Raw genomic sequence first — 15,378 nt, 5'->3', positions numbered from 1 at the left:
ACCTATTCTACCTGGGTAGGTGGTCTGTAGTAGGCCCTTACTATGTCATCACCCTTGTTTTTTACCCCTTTTAACATAACCCAAAGACTCTTAACAATTCTGTCTCCTATGTCCATCTCCGCCTCCGTCTAAGTGTATACATTTTTAATATATAAGGCAACATCTCCTCCCTTTTTCCCCGGCCTGTCCTTCCTGAGCAAGCTGTACCCTTCTATACCAGTATTCCAATTGTGTGTATTATCCCACCGAGTTCACAGAGAGCAGGGTGGAGGGGTAGGCTGTTCTAAGAAATGGCCCACAACTGATTTCCTTCCCCACAGACCCATGGAGACAAGAATGTGACTCACTCTGCAGCAGAGACCTCTCAGAGTTGTTCAGATTGTGTTCCCCTCCCTGGGGCTTCTCTGTGGCAAGGGAGCATCAGGGCCTTGGTCTTTTAGCAGACTATAAATAGACCGCAGAGTTCCTGAAGGCGGTTATAAATACTGTGCAATGCAATGTCCCCATTATCACACATGTTCAATTAAATCTATTAAATAACAAACCTCAAACTCCACTTTCTTCTTAAAATCTCTTATTCCTTGCAGCTTTTGAAGAAGCAGTGGCGGAACACCTGAGGCTAAAGTGAGTTTCTTCTCAAATGCTTTCACATGTGAAGGTGAATTAGACTCTAGCGTTGAAAGGGGCTGGACTTGCCTGTGTGCCCCACCGGAACCATGCACGGGACGGCAGCACCCCGGGATCTGTGTGCGCCTGGGCCAGCCCCGCTTCCCACCGACCGGTTCCCCTCCCCACCCCGATCTCCCCCGGCAAGCCCTGCTTCCCACTGACCGGTTCTCTTCCCCACCCTCTCCCACATCCCTTCTCTCCAGCCAGTTTCCCCCGATCTTCCCCACCAGCCCTGCTCCCCCCGCTTAGCAAGTTTGGTCTCTTTTTTGCTCAACCAATTTTTCACTGCTTGTTCAGGATTTTTTGTGAGGGTATCTGGCAACCCTACCAAGTGGAGCTGTGAGCAAGAGGCAGGCTTCTGTTCACAGAATGCCAGTGGTGCCCACAGCTGTGCCCGTTACACACAATGCATGTCACTGACAGAAGAAGTGGTGAGTAGTGTTGCAGCGCTGCTCAGGTTTGGCCCCACACTTCCTCTGTCACAACAGTGGGCTCATCATGGGGCTGAACCTAAGTAGGCAGTGAGTTGCCCAGCACTGCTTCTCCTCAGCATTACCTTGGGGCCATCTCCACAGTTATCCTGAGGGGGCCTACCTGGCCTGACATCACTTCCAGCAGTCTATGTCCCCTCTCACAGATGGGGAGCGACACTACATCTGGCCTGGCCAGGCTGGGAGGTGGACGCTGAGTATGGCACTGGTACCAAAGAAGCTTGGGGTCAGTAGCACAGGGATCGGCTCTGTGAACCATGGTGTTACAATTTGTCATGGTTCCCACTTAAGGGGGGAGACAAGCCCCCATACACGCTTAGTCTTTCCGTGCTCAACTCCCCTCCTCTTCCATTGTAGTCCTTTATGCTAGTCCACAGATACCTGTGCCTCAAGAGGGAAGGGAGACCTGGGCCCCCCCTCAGCCCAGGTCTCAGCCCAGGACCCTAAGAACAGGTTCGATAGCCACCTGTTCGGCCTGTGGGGCCCGTACCGCAACTCACCGGCCTGTGGGCAATATTCTGCCCTGTTCTGGGCTGCTTCCTTCCCTCTTGCTGGACTCTCTGCCTCCACCGCTGCTCCAGCCGTTGGTCCCGCTTCCTCTTCCTTCTCGGGAGTGCCCCCCCCCTTCCTCTTCCTGCGGTGACCTCCTTTCCCTGGCTCACCTCCCTCCTCTTCTCCTGCGTCATGGCGTCCCGTTTCAAAGCCGGTGCCCATTCTTCCAGATGCTGGCTCCTGTGCTCTCTACCCCCGCCTGGTCCGACGGCACTGGGGATCCCGACGCATGCACGAGCCATGGCTTCTGAGCAAGCCCGGCACAGTCGCTTGTCCCCCGCAGCGCTGAAGCAAAGCACTGGTTTAGTGCGGGGAGCGGGGTCTTCTCCCTCGAACCCTGCCACCCCGTCACACATGGGAACAATTTCTGGGGATGGCCCTGCATCATACTACACCAGTGTCAACAGAAAAGTCATGGCAGGATTGGGGCCACGCCTAATGCTGAAAGGCATGGGAATGGAGTTCCCTTTCCCATGCAGAAGTGACCCTGACACATAATAATCAGGCCCAGCCTTAGGGCAAGGCAAGCAAGTTTGCCTTGGGCCCTGCACCTTTAGGGCCCCACGCTGCCCAGCGCGAGCCCACCCCCACCCACCTGGCTGCTCACTCACTGCCCTGGCTGGGAGCCAACTAGCTATGTAGTGCAGCCAACCACAACATGCCACCTTGGGCCACACAAACTCTTTGGCCAGGCCTCATAATACTGGTGTGACATGGTGGACCAGGTCCCAAAGCCTCCTACTGGAGGCTTGTGGCCTTGCCACACGGCACCCAGCTAACCATAGAGAAGTCCTCCAGGAAAGATAGAGTGGCACAAAGAATGCGACCAATTAGGGCCCAGCAAACCAGTTAAAAGGAAAGCTACTGGGCCAGAGTGAGGCAGTTTCTCCTTGGAGCTCAATAGACTCAGACAGGGCTAGGAGAGCTGGATTGCAGAAGGGTTGCCACAGCAGAGAGTGCAGACACTTGGCTAAAGGGGGCTCTTTGTGTGAGGTGAATGACACCTCATTACACTGGGATACCACTAGGAAGCCTGCATTTCTTGGTCCCTGTAGATACACAGAGGTCTTCAGACTTTAGGGCTTCATGCTGGAGCAATTTCTAAAACTCAGGTCCTAGCCATGAACCTGAAACTCCAACACCAGCCTTTTCTTACAGTGATCAATGAATCAGAAGGGGCCTCTGATCCATCATGGATGGAGCACATGTAAAATAAAACAGTTGAGGAGCTGCATTATCTCCTGGATCCTTTGAAGTTTATCAGAAATAAAAAATGTGTTTTCTACATGTCTCTCTAGTTCCTGAAACTGACCAAAATCCCCTTCATTATTCTCCCAGATGGAACACAGAGAGCCTCTGCAATTTTCAGACATTTTTCTTGTTCCAACATCTCACTTTACTGCACATCTTGGCTTCCGAAGGGCAGTTCCTTATATAAATTGTTTCCTACTAAAAACATTCAGGGTACATAAATACTAAATTTCTCATTATCTTTATCTCATTTTCAGGGAAGCAATGGTAGCAGAAAAGAGTAAGTAAACAAATATTGCACATTCTTCTTGGTTCTGTCTTCTGGATCAAAGGGCCATACTAGCATGTAAAAATGAATGGTCACATTTGTTCCTTCACAGATCGTGCCAGAGTTGTTCAAGGTCTGCCAGATGTTGCTACCATCATGGAGGACAAGGTAATAAAGAGAGATTAAAAAGACTTGGACTTTTCAGCTTAGAAAAGAGGAGACTGGGGGGCAGGAGGATATGATAGAGATCTATAAATTCATGACTGGTATGGAAAAAATGAATAAGGAAAAGTTATTTACTTATTCCCACAATATAAGAACTAAGGGTCACCAAATGAAATTAATAGGCAGCAGGTTTAAAACAAATAAAAGGAAGTTTTTCTTCACTTAGCGCACAGTCAACCTTTGGAACTCCTTGCCAGAGGATGTGGTGAAGGATAGGACTTTAACAGGGTTCAAAGAAGAGCTAGATAGATTCATGTAGGTTAGGTTCATCAATGGCTATTAGCCAGGATGAGTAACACTGATGTCCCTCTGTTTCTCTGGAAATGGGTGACAGGAGAGGGATCACTTGAGGATTACCTGTTGTGTTCCCTCCCTCTGGGGCATCTCGTATTAACCATTGTCAGCAGACAGGATAATGGGCTGGATGGACCGTTGGTCTGACCCAGACTGGCTGTTCTTATGTAATACTAAGTAACGGTGTATACCTATCATGGCCCAGATCTCACAGATGTGCAAGGATGGGTGGCAGGAAGAGCACAAGCTGCCTTCCTCTACCCTATGTCCCCACATAAAGGGTGGCCACAGCTGCAGTCATGGTGCTTTCCTGAGCAGTTGCCATTGTTGGAAGCTTGGTGTGATATTCACTGCTAACACCAGTGAGCAATATGATGGTGGGTGGTCTTTCCAGACACACTCACCTTTGTAGGAGAAAATTGGAGGGGAGAGTTCCCTTTGAAATCCACAAATCCAGATGGACTCCAAAGTTCCATTTTTTGTGCACTTGTGCAAGGAAAGTTTTAATGCTAACCATAAGAAAAGTTACATCAACATCTCACCTTACTCAATTGCCCTCCTTAAACACCTCATCCTGGTTTTCAGGTGCTGACAATGGCATATTGTAGCAATTTCACATGCCACAGTCTTCCTTTCAAACCTGTACTTTAGACTAACAACTTTAAACATAGGGCCTGATTCTTTTGTTATTTGCACTAATTTTATAATAGTCCCCTTTACTGTGGCTGAGAAAAGAGGCTTTAAAATGACTGTAAATGTAATTCATGCCCACTTTAAGGTCTCTTTACATTCCCAGAAGATGTAAAAGGGCCTATCACAAATGATAATTAGGCCCATTGGCGTCAGTGGAGTTTATTCCTGATTTACCCTTGGAAAGTGGCAGAAGAAAAGCCCATAATATCTAAATCTCACTAACTGCCTGGACCCATCAAAAATCCTAGCAGTTTCTGAGAGCACTTAAAATGCGTCACTTCTGTTTAGACACATTTAACCTAGGTTTTGAAAGCTATTAATAGAAGCCATCTGTACTTAATATAACCACAAATGTGGCCATGAAAGTGTCAAGAAAGAATAATTAGCAGTCACTGCCCTTTGTTTAAAACTACAGGCTGGAGAATGTAATTCCATCTAATTGCAATTCTGTGACTTCTAAACAATGATGCTTCCTGGCAGGGAAACCTACACCTCTGCAGGAGCTGTCCCCAGACTGCAGTTGGAGTGTTTGCACTGTATCAGATGCACCATTGGCATGCACTCAATAAATACAAATCTGGAGCAGTTATGCTCTCCACTTACATGATTCTGGGGTCTATTTAGACCTATCCAAAACCTGCTCAGCTTATTAGCCTGACTATCCATGGTAATTCATAACGTTAACCTCATATGAAGTGTTTAGGTTTAGCTTTAGTAGATTTGTTCACTAATCATATAAATCTTGCCCACCCACTCCATAACTTAGTTCTGTCATCTTTGATAAACTTCTGACATCAGCTAGTTCTTACTAATGAGGGGCTCCTGTATCCTATGAATAACTCCTTCAAAGTCTAGAAACTAGATCAGCCTTGAATTTTATGGTCACCTTAATAGTCCTTAATGCTTTGAAAGCGGTTAAATATACTTACATTACTGATGGCCACAAACAGAGTAGTGATGATTTCAGCTGCATGAAGTCAATCTCCTAAATGGCAAAAGATTTGAGCGTGTTAAAAAATGTAGCTTTCCATTTCCTAGCTGTGACGTAGTGGGGGTACTTGCTGGGCTGTGGTGACCCCTGCTGTCTGGAGCAAGACCCAGCAGGGAAAATCTCGCTAGGCAGAGATAAGGCCAAACTTGTCGAACCAGTGGCCAGACACCCCCCATGGAGAGGAACAAAGGAAGGTGAATGCTGCCCTGGACTGGGGGGCAGGGCTGCAAGGGAATTTAGTTGTTACTGTGGGAGAGCATGGAGGAGACAGCCTAGGGAGAGGAGCTGGAGTTTAGGGGCCCAGTCTCCCCCCAACTCAAGGGGGCCTGAGGCATCCTAGCCCAGTTCTGTGACCAGACTACATCTGTGCTATGCTGTATCCTGGAGAGGCAATAAACTTCCTCTATTCCACTGGCTGGTGCAGTCTGTTTGTGCCATCTCGGGGTGCAGGAGACGGGGAACCCCCAACACGCCGTCACACTGGTGTCAGAAGTGGGATCCACTGCACCCCGTGGATGAAGCTTCCAGCGGTGAGCGACAAGGCGCTGTAGAAGCAAGAGCCCTGGAGCCAGGCGTGCTGGAGACAGAGCGAAGCGGTTCCTGGGAATCGTGGGGCGCTGCAGCACTAGACTGGTGAGTCTGCACCGAGGGGCCCAGCGGGCAGATGGCCTACGCCCGACTCTTGAAGGCAGAGCTGGTGGGGCTGTGCAGAGAGAGAGGCTTGCCGGTGCGGAAAGCAACCAAGGCCCAGCTGATTACCCAGCTGGAAGAGAATGACCAGCCACGGGGCCAGGATCTTGTCCCCAGGGGAAGCAGCCAGACCCCCCCTGAGAGTGTGTCAGGCTCAGAGAGGGGGAGGAGCGCTGGAACCCACCGGAGAGATGAGACAGCGTCTCCCGGGAGGCCTGCAAGCCGTAGCCCATCTAGGGCAGGGGCCAGCCCAGCGGAGCTGCGGCGGCTGGAGATCCAGCTGCGGATGAAGGAATTGGAAGTACAGGACAGAGAGAAGGAACGCCAGGACCGAGAGAAGGAGCGCCAGGACCGAGAGAGGCAGCGACAGCATGAGCTGGCCATGGCAGAGCGGAGAACCTGCGGGGCCCCGGCTGCGCCAAGAGTGGATGGGCCCCAGAGTCCCGGGGATGCCAGGCGCTTGGAGAGGCTCACAGTGGCCCAATTGAAGGACGTGGGCGACATAGACGGGTTCCTCAGCTCCTTTGAGAGGGCCTGTGGGCTGCAACAGGTCCCCCCAGCTGACTGGCTGCAGGAGCTCATCCCCGCACTGAACCAGGAGGCGGCCGGAGTGCTCAGTCAGCTGGAGGACCTACAGCCAGGGGATTACAACCGAGTCAAGGAGGCCCTGCTGCACAAGTTCGGGCTGACCCCCGAGATGTACAGGAAGAAGTTCCGGGGGGTACAGAAAGGGCCACGGGAGACCTATGTGGACCTGGCCTCCCGCCTGGCGCAATACTGCCGCAAGTGGGTCTCGGGAGTCGGAGCCCAGACCGCAGAGAAGCTGCTCAAGCTGGTCATGATGGAGCAGTTCTATGAAGCGTGCCCACCCAAACTGAGGCTGTGGCTCAAGGACCGGAGACCAGAGAACCCCCAGGAGGCCGGGAGACTGGCGGATGAGTTCACGGAGAGCCGGTCCGGGGGTGAACGGGAGTCCCGGAGAGAAAGAGAATCGCGCAGAGACCGGTTCTCGGCGGAGCAACGGAGAGAGACACCTCCGAGGCGAGCCCCAGGGACCAGGACCAGTCGTCGATACCCCAGAAAACCAGCCAGGGCCCGGGCAGAGCCGACCCGAATGGGCCCACAGAACCTAACTTGCCATCGCTGTGGGCAACGAGGCCACAAGAGGGCTCAATGCACCAGGCGCAAGAACAGGTCCCATGACCTGGGACGTTCCAGGGTTAACTGGCTGGGGCGGGAGGAAGGGCAGGCTGCCCCAGAGGCAGGGGCTGGCAGGCAAACCTCAGCTCAGAGAGAGGGGAAGGATGCTCAGTGCACCTCCCCTGGGAGGTCTGACCCTCGGGAGACAGATTTATCCGTGCACCGGGTGGGGGCGGGGCGGCCCCTACGGAGGGACTGCCTCGTACCCCTGGAGGTGGATGGCAGGAAGGTGACGGGTTTCTGGGACACGGGGGCGGAGGTGACGCTGGCCCGGCCCGACATAGTGGCCCCAGACCGTATGCTACCCGACACTCAGCTGACACTGAGGGGCATAGGCGGCACCCCCTTTGAGGTACCTGTAGCCAGGGTGCATCTGAAATGGGAGGCCAAGGAGGGCCCCAAGGAAGTGGGGGTGCACCCGCACTTGCCCACCGACGTGCTAATGGGGAGTGACCTAGAGGAGTGGCCAGACGGACCCCACAGGACGCTGGTCACCACCCGTAGCCAGAGCAAGCGAGGGGCTTGCGGCCCGGAACTCGAGGAGGTTCCCCAACAGGGGGCCCAGGGCCCCGTCCCAGCGGACCTAGAGTTGGACCTAGGCAGTGGGGGGAACCACGGCCCTGTCCCAGCCCCAGCCGCTGAATTCCAGGCGGAGGTGCGAGCGGATCCCTCCCTGCAGGCCCTGAGGGACCGGGCTGACCTGGGTGCCGCTCAACCCCTAGGAGGAGATTGCCAGGAGAAGTTCCGGTGGGAGAGGGGATTTCTGTACCGGGAATGGCTTTCCCCCGGGACGGTAGGCAAGTGGGGGCTCCAGCGGCAGCTGGTGGTTCCCCAAAGGTATCGCCGCAAGCTGCTACACCTGGCCCATGACATCCCGTTCTCGGGACACCAGGGGATCCGGCGCACGCGGCTGAGGCTGCTCCAAAACTTCTATTGGCCGGGGATGTTTGCAGCTGTCCAGCGGTACTGCCGGTCCTGCGACTCCTGCCAGCGGGTGGGGAAGGCCCAAGACAGGAAGAAAGCTGCATTGAGACCCCTGCCCATCATAGAGGAGCCTTTCCAGAAGGTGGCGATGGATATTGTGGGGCCCTTCAACAGAGCGACCCGGACAGGGAAGAAATACATCCTGGTGGTGGTGGACTTCGCCACCCGCTACCCCGAGGCCGTGGCCCTGCCCTCCATCGAGGCAGACACGGTGGCAGACGCACTGCTGACCATTTTCAGCAGGGTGGGGTTTCCCCAGGAGGTTCTCACGGACCAGGGATCCAACTTCATGTCGGCCCTGCTCCGGTGCTTGTGGGAGAAGAGTGGGGTGCAACACACCTGGGCCTCGGCGTATCACCCCCAGACCAACGGGTTGGTGGAGAGGTTCAATGGGACTCTGAAGCAGATGCTACGGACCTTTATGCACAAACACCCGCAGGACTGGGACAAGTACCTACCCCACCTGCTGTTTGCGTACAGGGAAGTGCCCCAGGAGTCCACGGGGTTCTTGCCGTTCGAGCTGTTATATGGGAGGCGAGTGAGGGGCCCCCTGGACTTATTGAAAGACGAGTGGGAGGGGAAGGTCTCCCCGGAGGGTGAGCCGGTCGTGGAATACGTCCTGACATTCCGGGAAAGACTTGCCGAGCTCATGGGCCTGGCCAGAGAGAACCTGAGCAGGGCCCAGAGGAAGCAGAAGGTCTGGTACGACCGCAATGCACGGGCCCGCGCCTACGCTACCGGGGACCAGGTGATGGTCCTGATCCCCGTGCGGAAGAACAAGCTGCAAGCCGCCTGGGACGGCCCCTTCAAGGTGGTTAAGCAGCTGAACGAGGTGAACTACGTGGTGGAGCTGACGGGCCGGACGCGCGGCCAGCGGGTATATCATGTTAACATGATGAAGCCGTACTGGGACAGGGAGAACTTGGTGCTGGCCGTGTGTAAGCCCTGGGAGGAGCAGGGGGAGGATCCCCTGGTGGGCCTGTTCCCTGGGACCGGAGAGGACTCTTCGCTGGAGTCAATTTCCCTCTCGGACCAGCTCACCCCGGCCCAGCAGGCCGAGATCCGGGAGGTGCTGCGCTCCCACCAGCAGCTGTTCTCCAACAAGCCGGGTCTTACCAACCTGGCTATCCACCGGGTGCAGACGGGCACTCACCCCCCGGTGCGCTGCTCCCCATTCAGAGTCACAGGGAAAACAGCCCAGGACCTGGAGAGAGAGGTCCAGGACATGTTGGCCCTGGGGGTGATCCAGCCGTCCTCCAGCCCCTGGGCCTCTCCCGTGGTGCTGGTTCCCAAGAAGGACGGGTCGATCCGGTTCTGCGTGGACTACCGGAAGCTCAACGCCATCACGGTGTCCGACGCCTACCCGATGCCAAGGCCCGACGAGCTCCTGGACAAGCTGGGGGGAGCTCGCTATCTCACCACCCTGGACCTCACCAAGGGCTACTGGCAGGTGCCGCTAGACCAGGAGGCCAGACTGAAATCGGCTTTCATCACGCCACTGGGGCTCTATGAGTTCCTGGTCCTACCCTTTGGCCTCAAAGGGGCGCCGGCCACCTTCCAGCGCCTGGTGGACCAGCTGCTGCGGGGAATGGAGAACTGTGCCCTAGCGTACATCGATGACATCTGCGTCTTCAGCCAGTCCTGGGAGGACCACGTGGCCCAGGTCAGCCAGGTACTAGATCGGCTGAGGGAGGCTGGGCTGACCGTAAAGGCTGGGAAGTGCAAGGTTGGAATGGCCGAAGTGTCCTACCTGGGCCATAAGGTGGGGAGCGGCTGCTTGAAGCCAGAGCCGGCCAAAGTGGAGGCCATCCGGGACTGGCCTGTGCCCCAGACCAAGAAGCAGGTCCAGGCTTTCATTGGGATGGCGGGGTACTACCGGAGGTTTGTGCCCAACTTCAGCTCCATCGCTGCCCCGATCACAGAGCTGTGCAGGAAGGGGAGGCCCGACAGGGTGGTCTGGACGGAGCAGTGCCAGAGGGCTCTCTGTGCACTGAAGGGAGCCCTGGCCAAGGCCCCAGTGCTGGTAAACCCAGACTTCGACAAGCCCTTTATCGTGTTTACTGACGCCTCGGACACTGGGCTGGGGGCGGTGCTGATGCAGGCGGACGAGAAAGGGGAACGTCACCCCATCGTGTACCTGAGCAGGAAGCTGCTGCCCCGGGAGCGGAGCTACGCGACCGTAGAGAGGGAATGCCTGGCCATGGTGTGGGCCCTGCAAAAGCTGCAGCCGTACCTGTTTGGCCGGCGTTTCACGGTGTTCACCGACCACTGCCCCCTGACCTGGCTGCACCAGATGAAAGGGACGAACGCCAAGCTGCTGCGGTGGAGCCTGCTCCTGCAGGACTACGACATGGAAGTGATCCACGTCAAGGGGAGCGCCAACATCATCGCCGACGCGCTGTCCCGTAGCGAGGGGCCCGAACTTCCCCAGGTCACGAGCGGAGTGACCCTGCTCAGTTCGCTCTCGGAGGGGGGAGAACTGTGACGTAGTGGGGGTACTTGCTGGGCTGTGGTGACCCCTGCTGTCTGGAGCAAGACCCAGCAGGGAAAATCTCGCTAGGCAGAGATAAGGCCAAACTTGTCGAACCAGTGGCCAGACACCCCCCATGGAGAGGAACAAAGGAAGGTGAATGCTGCCCTGGACTGGGGGGCAGGGCTGCAAGGGAATTTAGTTGTTACTGTGGGAGAGCATGGAGGAGACAGCCTAGGGAGAGGAGCTGGAGTTTAGGGGCCCAGTCTCCCCCCAACTCAAGGGGGCCTGAGGCATCCTAGCCCAGTTCTGTGACCAGACTACATCTGTGCTATGCTGTATCCTGGAGAGGCAATAAACTTCCTCTATTCCACTGGCTGGTGCAGTCTGTTTGTGCCATCTCGGGGTGCAGGAGACGGGGAACCCCCAACACGCCGTCACACTAGCAAACACAATGGCATTGTGTGGTCATGCTGTCCTAGGTATTGAATAAGAGAAATACAGTATCTGGGTTAGATCTTTTTAAAATGGCTGGTATCAGAATCAGGGGTCCATAGGCTTATATGCTCAGATCAGTTTCTCTTGTGTGATCATTCTCTCATGGTTTCTTCTTTACTGTATCTACTGGTTGTCTTTTGTCTTATGCCTAACACTGTTTGGGGCAGGGACCATCTTTTTATTATGTATTTGTACCACAGTAAGATTCTGGTCTATGATTACCTCTCTTAGGTACTACAGTAATACAGGAATAAAACACACAAGAGATAATCATAGAACCATAGAACTGGAAGGGACCTTGAGAGGTCAGCGAGTACAGTGCCCTGCCCTCAGGACCAAACAGTGCCTAAATCATCCCTGACAGGTGTCTATACAACCTGCTCTTAAATATCTCCAGTGATGGAGATTCCATGACCTCCCTAGGCAATTTGTTCCAGTATTTAACCACCCTGACAGTTAGGATTTTTTTTTCATAATATCTAAACTAAACCTCCCTTCTTGCAATTTAAACCCACAGCTTCTTGTCCTATCCTCAGAGGCTAAGAAGAACAATTTTCCTCCCCCCTCCTTGTAACACCCTTTTAGATACTTGAAAAATAATCTCATATCCTGGGACCAACAATACTTCAATAATAGTCCATAGCCTTTATATGGTGCTTTCCACCTTCAGAGCATTTAACAACTGTTAAGGACTTAATCCTCTCATGTTCCTTTCTGGGATAGGTGAATGAGCGGTACAATTCCCATTTTACAGATGAGGAGACTAAAATAGAAAAGTGAATAAGTTGCTTGCTTCAGGGACTGAGCCGATAAGAACTAATGAGTTCCTGGAGCAGTTAAACCTGTGGAGTTTTTTGGAGATCAGTTTTTAATTTCTCTCTTTGCTTAATTATGTGTTCATAATGGCTGTGAATTGCCACCTTAACCCTGTATTTACTATATTTTTAAAACAGACCCTGTGTTTGACATGCTGCATATCTGGTGATCCTTACCCAGAAATCACTTGGTTCAAGAACGAGAAGGTGGTCATCTTTAAAGATCGTTACAAAATGGAAGTGAAGGGGATAGTTGTCACAATTACCATTGAGAGAGTCTGCAGTGATGACACAGGAAAATACAGCATCTTTGTCAAGAACAAATATGGCTGTGAAACGGGACAGGTTACTATCAGCGTGTACAAGCATGGAGAGGAACCAGTCGAGCTGTGGGAAAAGTGATTTTCAACACACTAAAAAATCCAGGCTGGGATTTCCAAAGAGGCCTAAAGGAATTAGGCACCAAACTCCCAGTGAATTTCAAAGGAATTTTTCACTTGGGTTCATTTGACAATCCCAGCCCTAAGATGCAAACTAGTATCTCTGTTTTTATTATTTACATATAAAATAAAGTTTTCTAAGTGATTTATAGTATGTCACTATGCCCCTCTTAAAAGTACTAATAGAAATCTGCAGAATATCTTCAAAATCCCACTGCAACTCCAAGGATTAGACAAACACTCCATAAAGTCTATGGCTACGTCTACACTGGCACCCTTTTCCAGAAATGCTTAAAACGGAACAGTTTTCCGTTATAAGTATTTCCGGAAAAAGCGCGTCTACATTGGCAGGATGCTTTTCCGGAAAAGCACTTTTTCCGGAAAAGCGTCCGTGCCAATGTAGACGCGCTTTTCCGCAAAAAAGCCCTGATCATCATTTTCGTGATCGGGGCTTTTTTGCGGAAAAGAAATCTGTGCTGTCTACACTGGCCCTTTTCCGGAACAGTTTTTCCGGAAAAGGACTTTTGCCCGAACGGGAGCAGCATAGTTTTTCCAGAAAAACACTGACAATTTTACAGTAGCTCGTCAGTGCTTTTCCGGAAATTCAGGGGGCCAGTGTAGACAGCTGGCAAGTTATTCCGGAAAAGCGGCTGCTTTTCCGGAATAAGTGGCCAGTGTAGACACAGCCTATCCCTTCTTAGCTGACAGCACTAGGCATTGGATACAGTAGGGCACTGGTCACCAATCAGTAGATCAGGATCTACTGGCAGATCTTGGAGCCTCTGACAGGTGATCTTGATTGGTTTGGCCAAGAGGCTATCAAGGGCAGGTACTTCAGCTGCCCCTCCCACCACAGCTGTGCCTCTCCTGTCCTTGGAGCTTCCCCCGGCCTCCCACTTGCAGTACAGAGCAGGGCACTGATGTCAGTGTGCCCCCTCTTCCATCCTGTTTTCTATCTCCACAGAATGGGGAGAAGGGGACAACAGGGCTTGGGATGGAGGGAGATTGCTGGCTGCTTTTGAGAATGGTGCAGGGCCAGGGCAGGGGTGAGTCTACCTTAGCCCCACTGCACCACCACCCAGGAGCCACCTGAGGTAAGCAGTGTCCAGCTGGAGCCAGTTCCGAACCCCTTCCCCAGTCATGTACCCCCTTCTATGCCACAAGCCCCTGCGCTAGCCCTGAGCCCCCCCAGACTCAAATTCCCATATAGAGTCTGCACCCTGAACCCCCTCCTACCCTCCAACTCCCTGCCCCAGGCTCAGCTCAGAGCCCCCTCACACTCCAAATCCCTTAGCCTAAGACCAGAGCCTGTGCCCCAACCCTCTGTCCCTGCGTGGTGAAAGGGAGGGAGAATGGTGTGAGCTGGGGCAGGGCCTCGGAGAAGGGGCAGGAAGGAGGCGGGGCAAGGGTATTTGGTTTTGAGGTAGATCCTGGATTGCACTTAAATTCAAAAAATGGTCTTGTGCTTAAAAAGGGTGGAGATCCCTGCAGTAGGGGTTCATGTACACAAGAACTTATCTTTCTGTATTAAGCCCCTTGTGTTGAAATCCTGTAACAGGAGAATGCTGTGTGTGGTGGTGTTAAAACACACCCGTTTGAGCCCAGGTCAGCACAGTGCTGAAAGTTAGGCATATTCCTAAATATCTCGCTGAAACGGCTTTGATGCACTTACATTTACAAGACTAAGCCATGTGGAAGAAAGGCAGTGTTTCTGAGCCTCTGTTGGCTTTGCAGAGGAGTATGTGTGCTGCCACATGATGGGATTTAAAACCTATTTAAACTCCACAGCTGTTATTCACTGTGAGGTACTGTAAACTGCCCAATAATGCTATTTTTGGATGTGTTTAAATTATCACAACCATACTGATCAGTTACCAGGCCTGATTCCACCCTGATTAGAGACAGAGTTCCAATAGCAGGAATATTTCCAGAGGAGAATTTTTGGCATGGAAACTCATCACTAAGGTTGCCAGGTGTTTTGAACTGGACGGTCCAGTATTTGATCTTTCTGTTTGGGAAACAAATTGAGAAAATATAAATGTCCGGTATTTTTTAAATAAGATGTAATGTAGATTGTGATGTAATGTCAAGTGTGTCCGGTATTTTTGTTGAAACCAGCTGGCAACCCTACTCATCACTATTTCCTTTTCACTAGTGCAAAGCTGGGCAGAGCTTGTTGGAGAGGGGGCAGAGCTTGTTGTTTGGTCAGGACAACAGAAAACTGAGCTATTTAATGCAATTGTTCGTTCCAGAGGTCACGCAGAGGGGAATTCGCTCTGGCCTTACCGTAAAGCTGCTCCAGCTCCTTCCTTTGAAGTGAAAATGCTGTATAACTAGGCTGACATAGGGTGCAATTTATGTTTCCTTGTACCGGAAAGGCAAGGAAGTTTATTTTTAATTCCAGCCCAGTATTTTAAAGGTCAGCTGTGAGTAAGGAGGCAGAATTTGGATCTTTATTCAAAAGGCGAAGGTTTAAAAAAAATCATGGGGAATTTTGTTTTACACTTTTCACCTAGTTTTTAAAAAGTGTCAGATGGGTAGCTGGGTAAGTCTTTAACTTTAAAAATAATGAGTAGTCTTGGCACCTTACAGACTAACAAAAATATTTATAGTGGTGCCCGCGAAAGCTTATGATACTATATATATTTTTGTTAGTGTCTAAGGTGCCACAGGACTACTTGTTACTTGTCATTTAGATAAATGACAATGAATTAAATAACAATATTAGTTCATGTTTTTTAACATATTCCTTTAGTATTTCCCATATTATTTATGGGAAATAATAAAGCAAAGCCCTCTTTCCCGCATGGCATAATCACCAGTTTATATTGGAGGTCTGCAGATGTG

The 15,378-nt window shown here is 52.1% G+C and overlaps 1 protein-coding gene across 1 annotated transcript in view; it reads left to right on the top strand.

Annotated features, from left to right (window-relative positions):
• Nucleotides 1–15,162, top strand: part of MYOM3 (myomesin 3) — a 73,358-nt gene extending 58,196 nt beyond the window's left edge. The window contains exons 34-37 of the mRNA XM_006130480.5: nucleotides 588–624; nucleotides 3,221–3,243; nucleotides 3,344–3,399; nucleotides 12,230–15,162. Coding sequence (XP_006130542.3) covers nucleotides 588–624; nucleotides 3,221–3,243; nucleotides 3,344–3,399; nucleotides 12,230–12,493 — 380 coding nt within the window. The 3' untranslated portion in view covers nucleotides 12,494–15,162. The remainder of the gene's footprint in view (nucleotides 1–587; nucleotides 625–3,220; nucleotides 3,244–3,343; nucleotides 3,400–12,229) is intronic.
• The last annotated feature ends 216 nt before the right edge of the window (nucleotides 15,163–15,378 follow it).

The sequence above is a fragment of the Pelodiscus sinensis genome, chromosome 26, assembly GCF_052426305.1.
Source record: "Pelodiscus sinensis isolate ZL-2025 chromosome 26, ASM5242630v1, whole genome shotgun sequence".
NCBI classification, from domain to species: domain Eukaryota; kingdom Metazoa; phylum Chordata; order Testudines; family Trionychidae; genus Pelodiscus; species Pelodiscus sinensis.
Note: the sequence above shows the minus strand (reverse complement) of the source record. Positions and strands in the feature narration are given on the sequence as shown.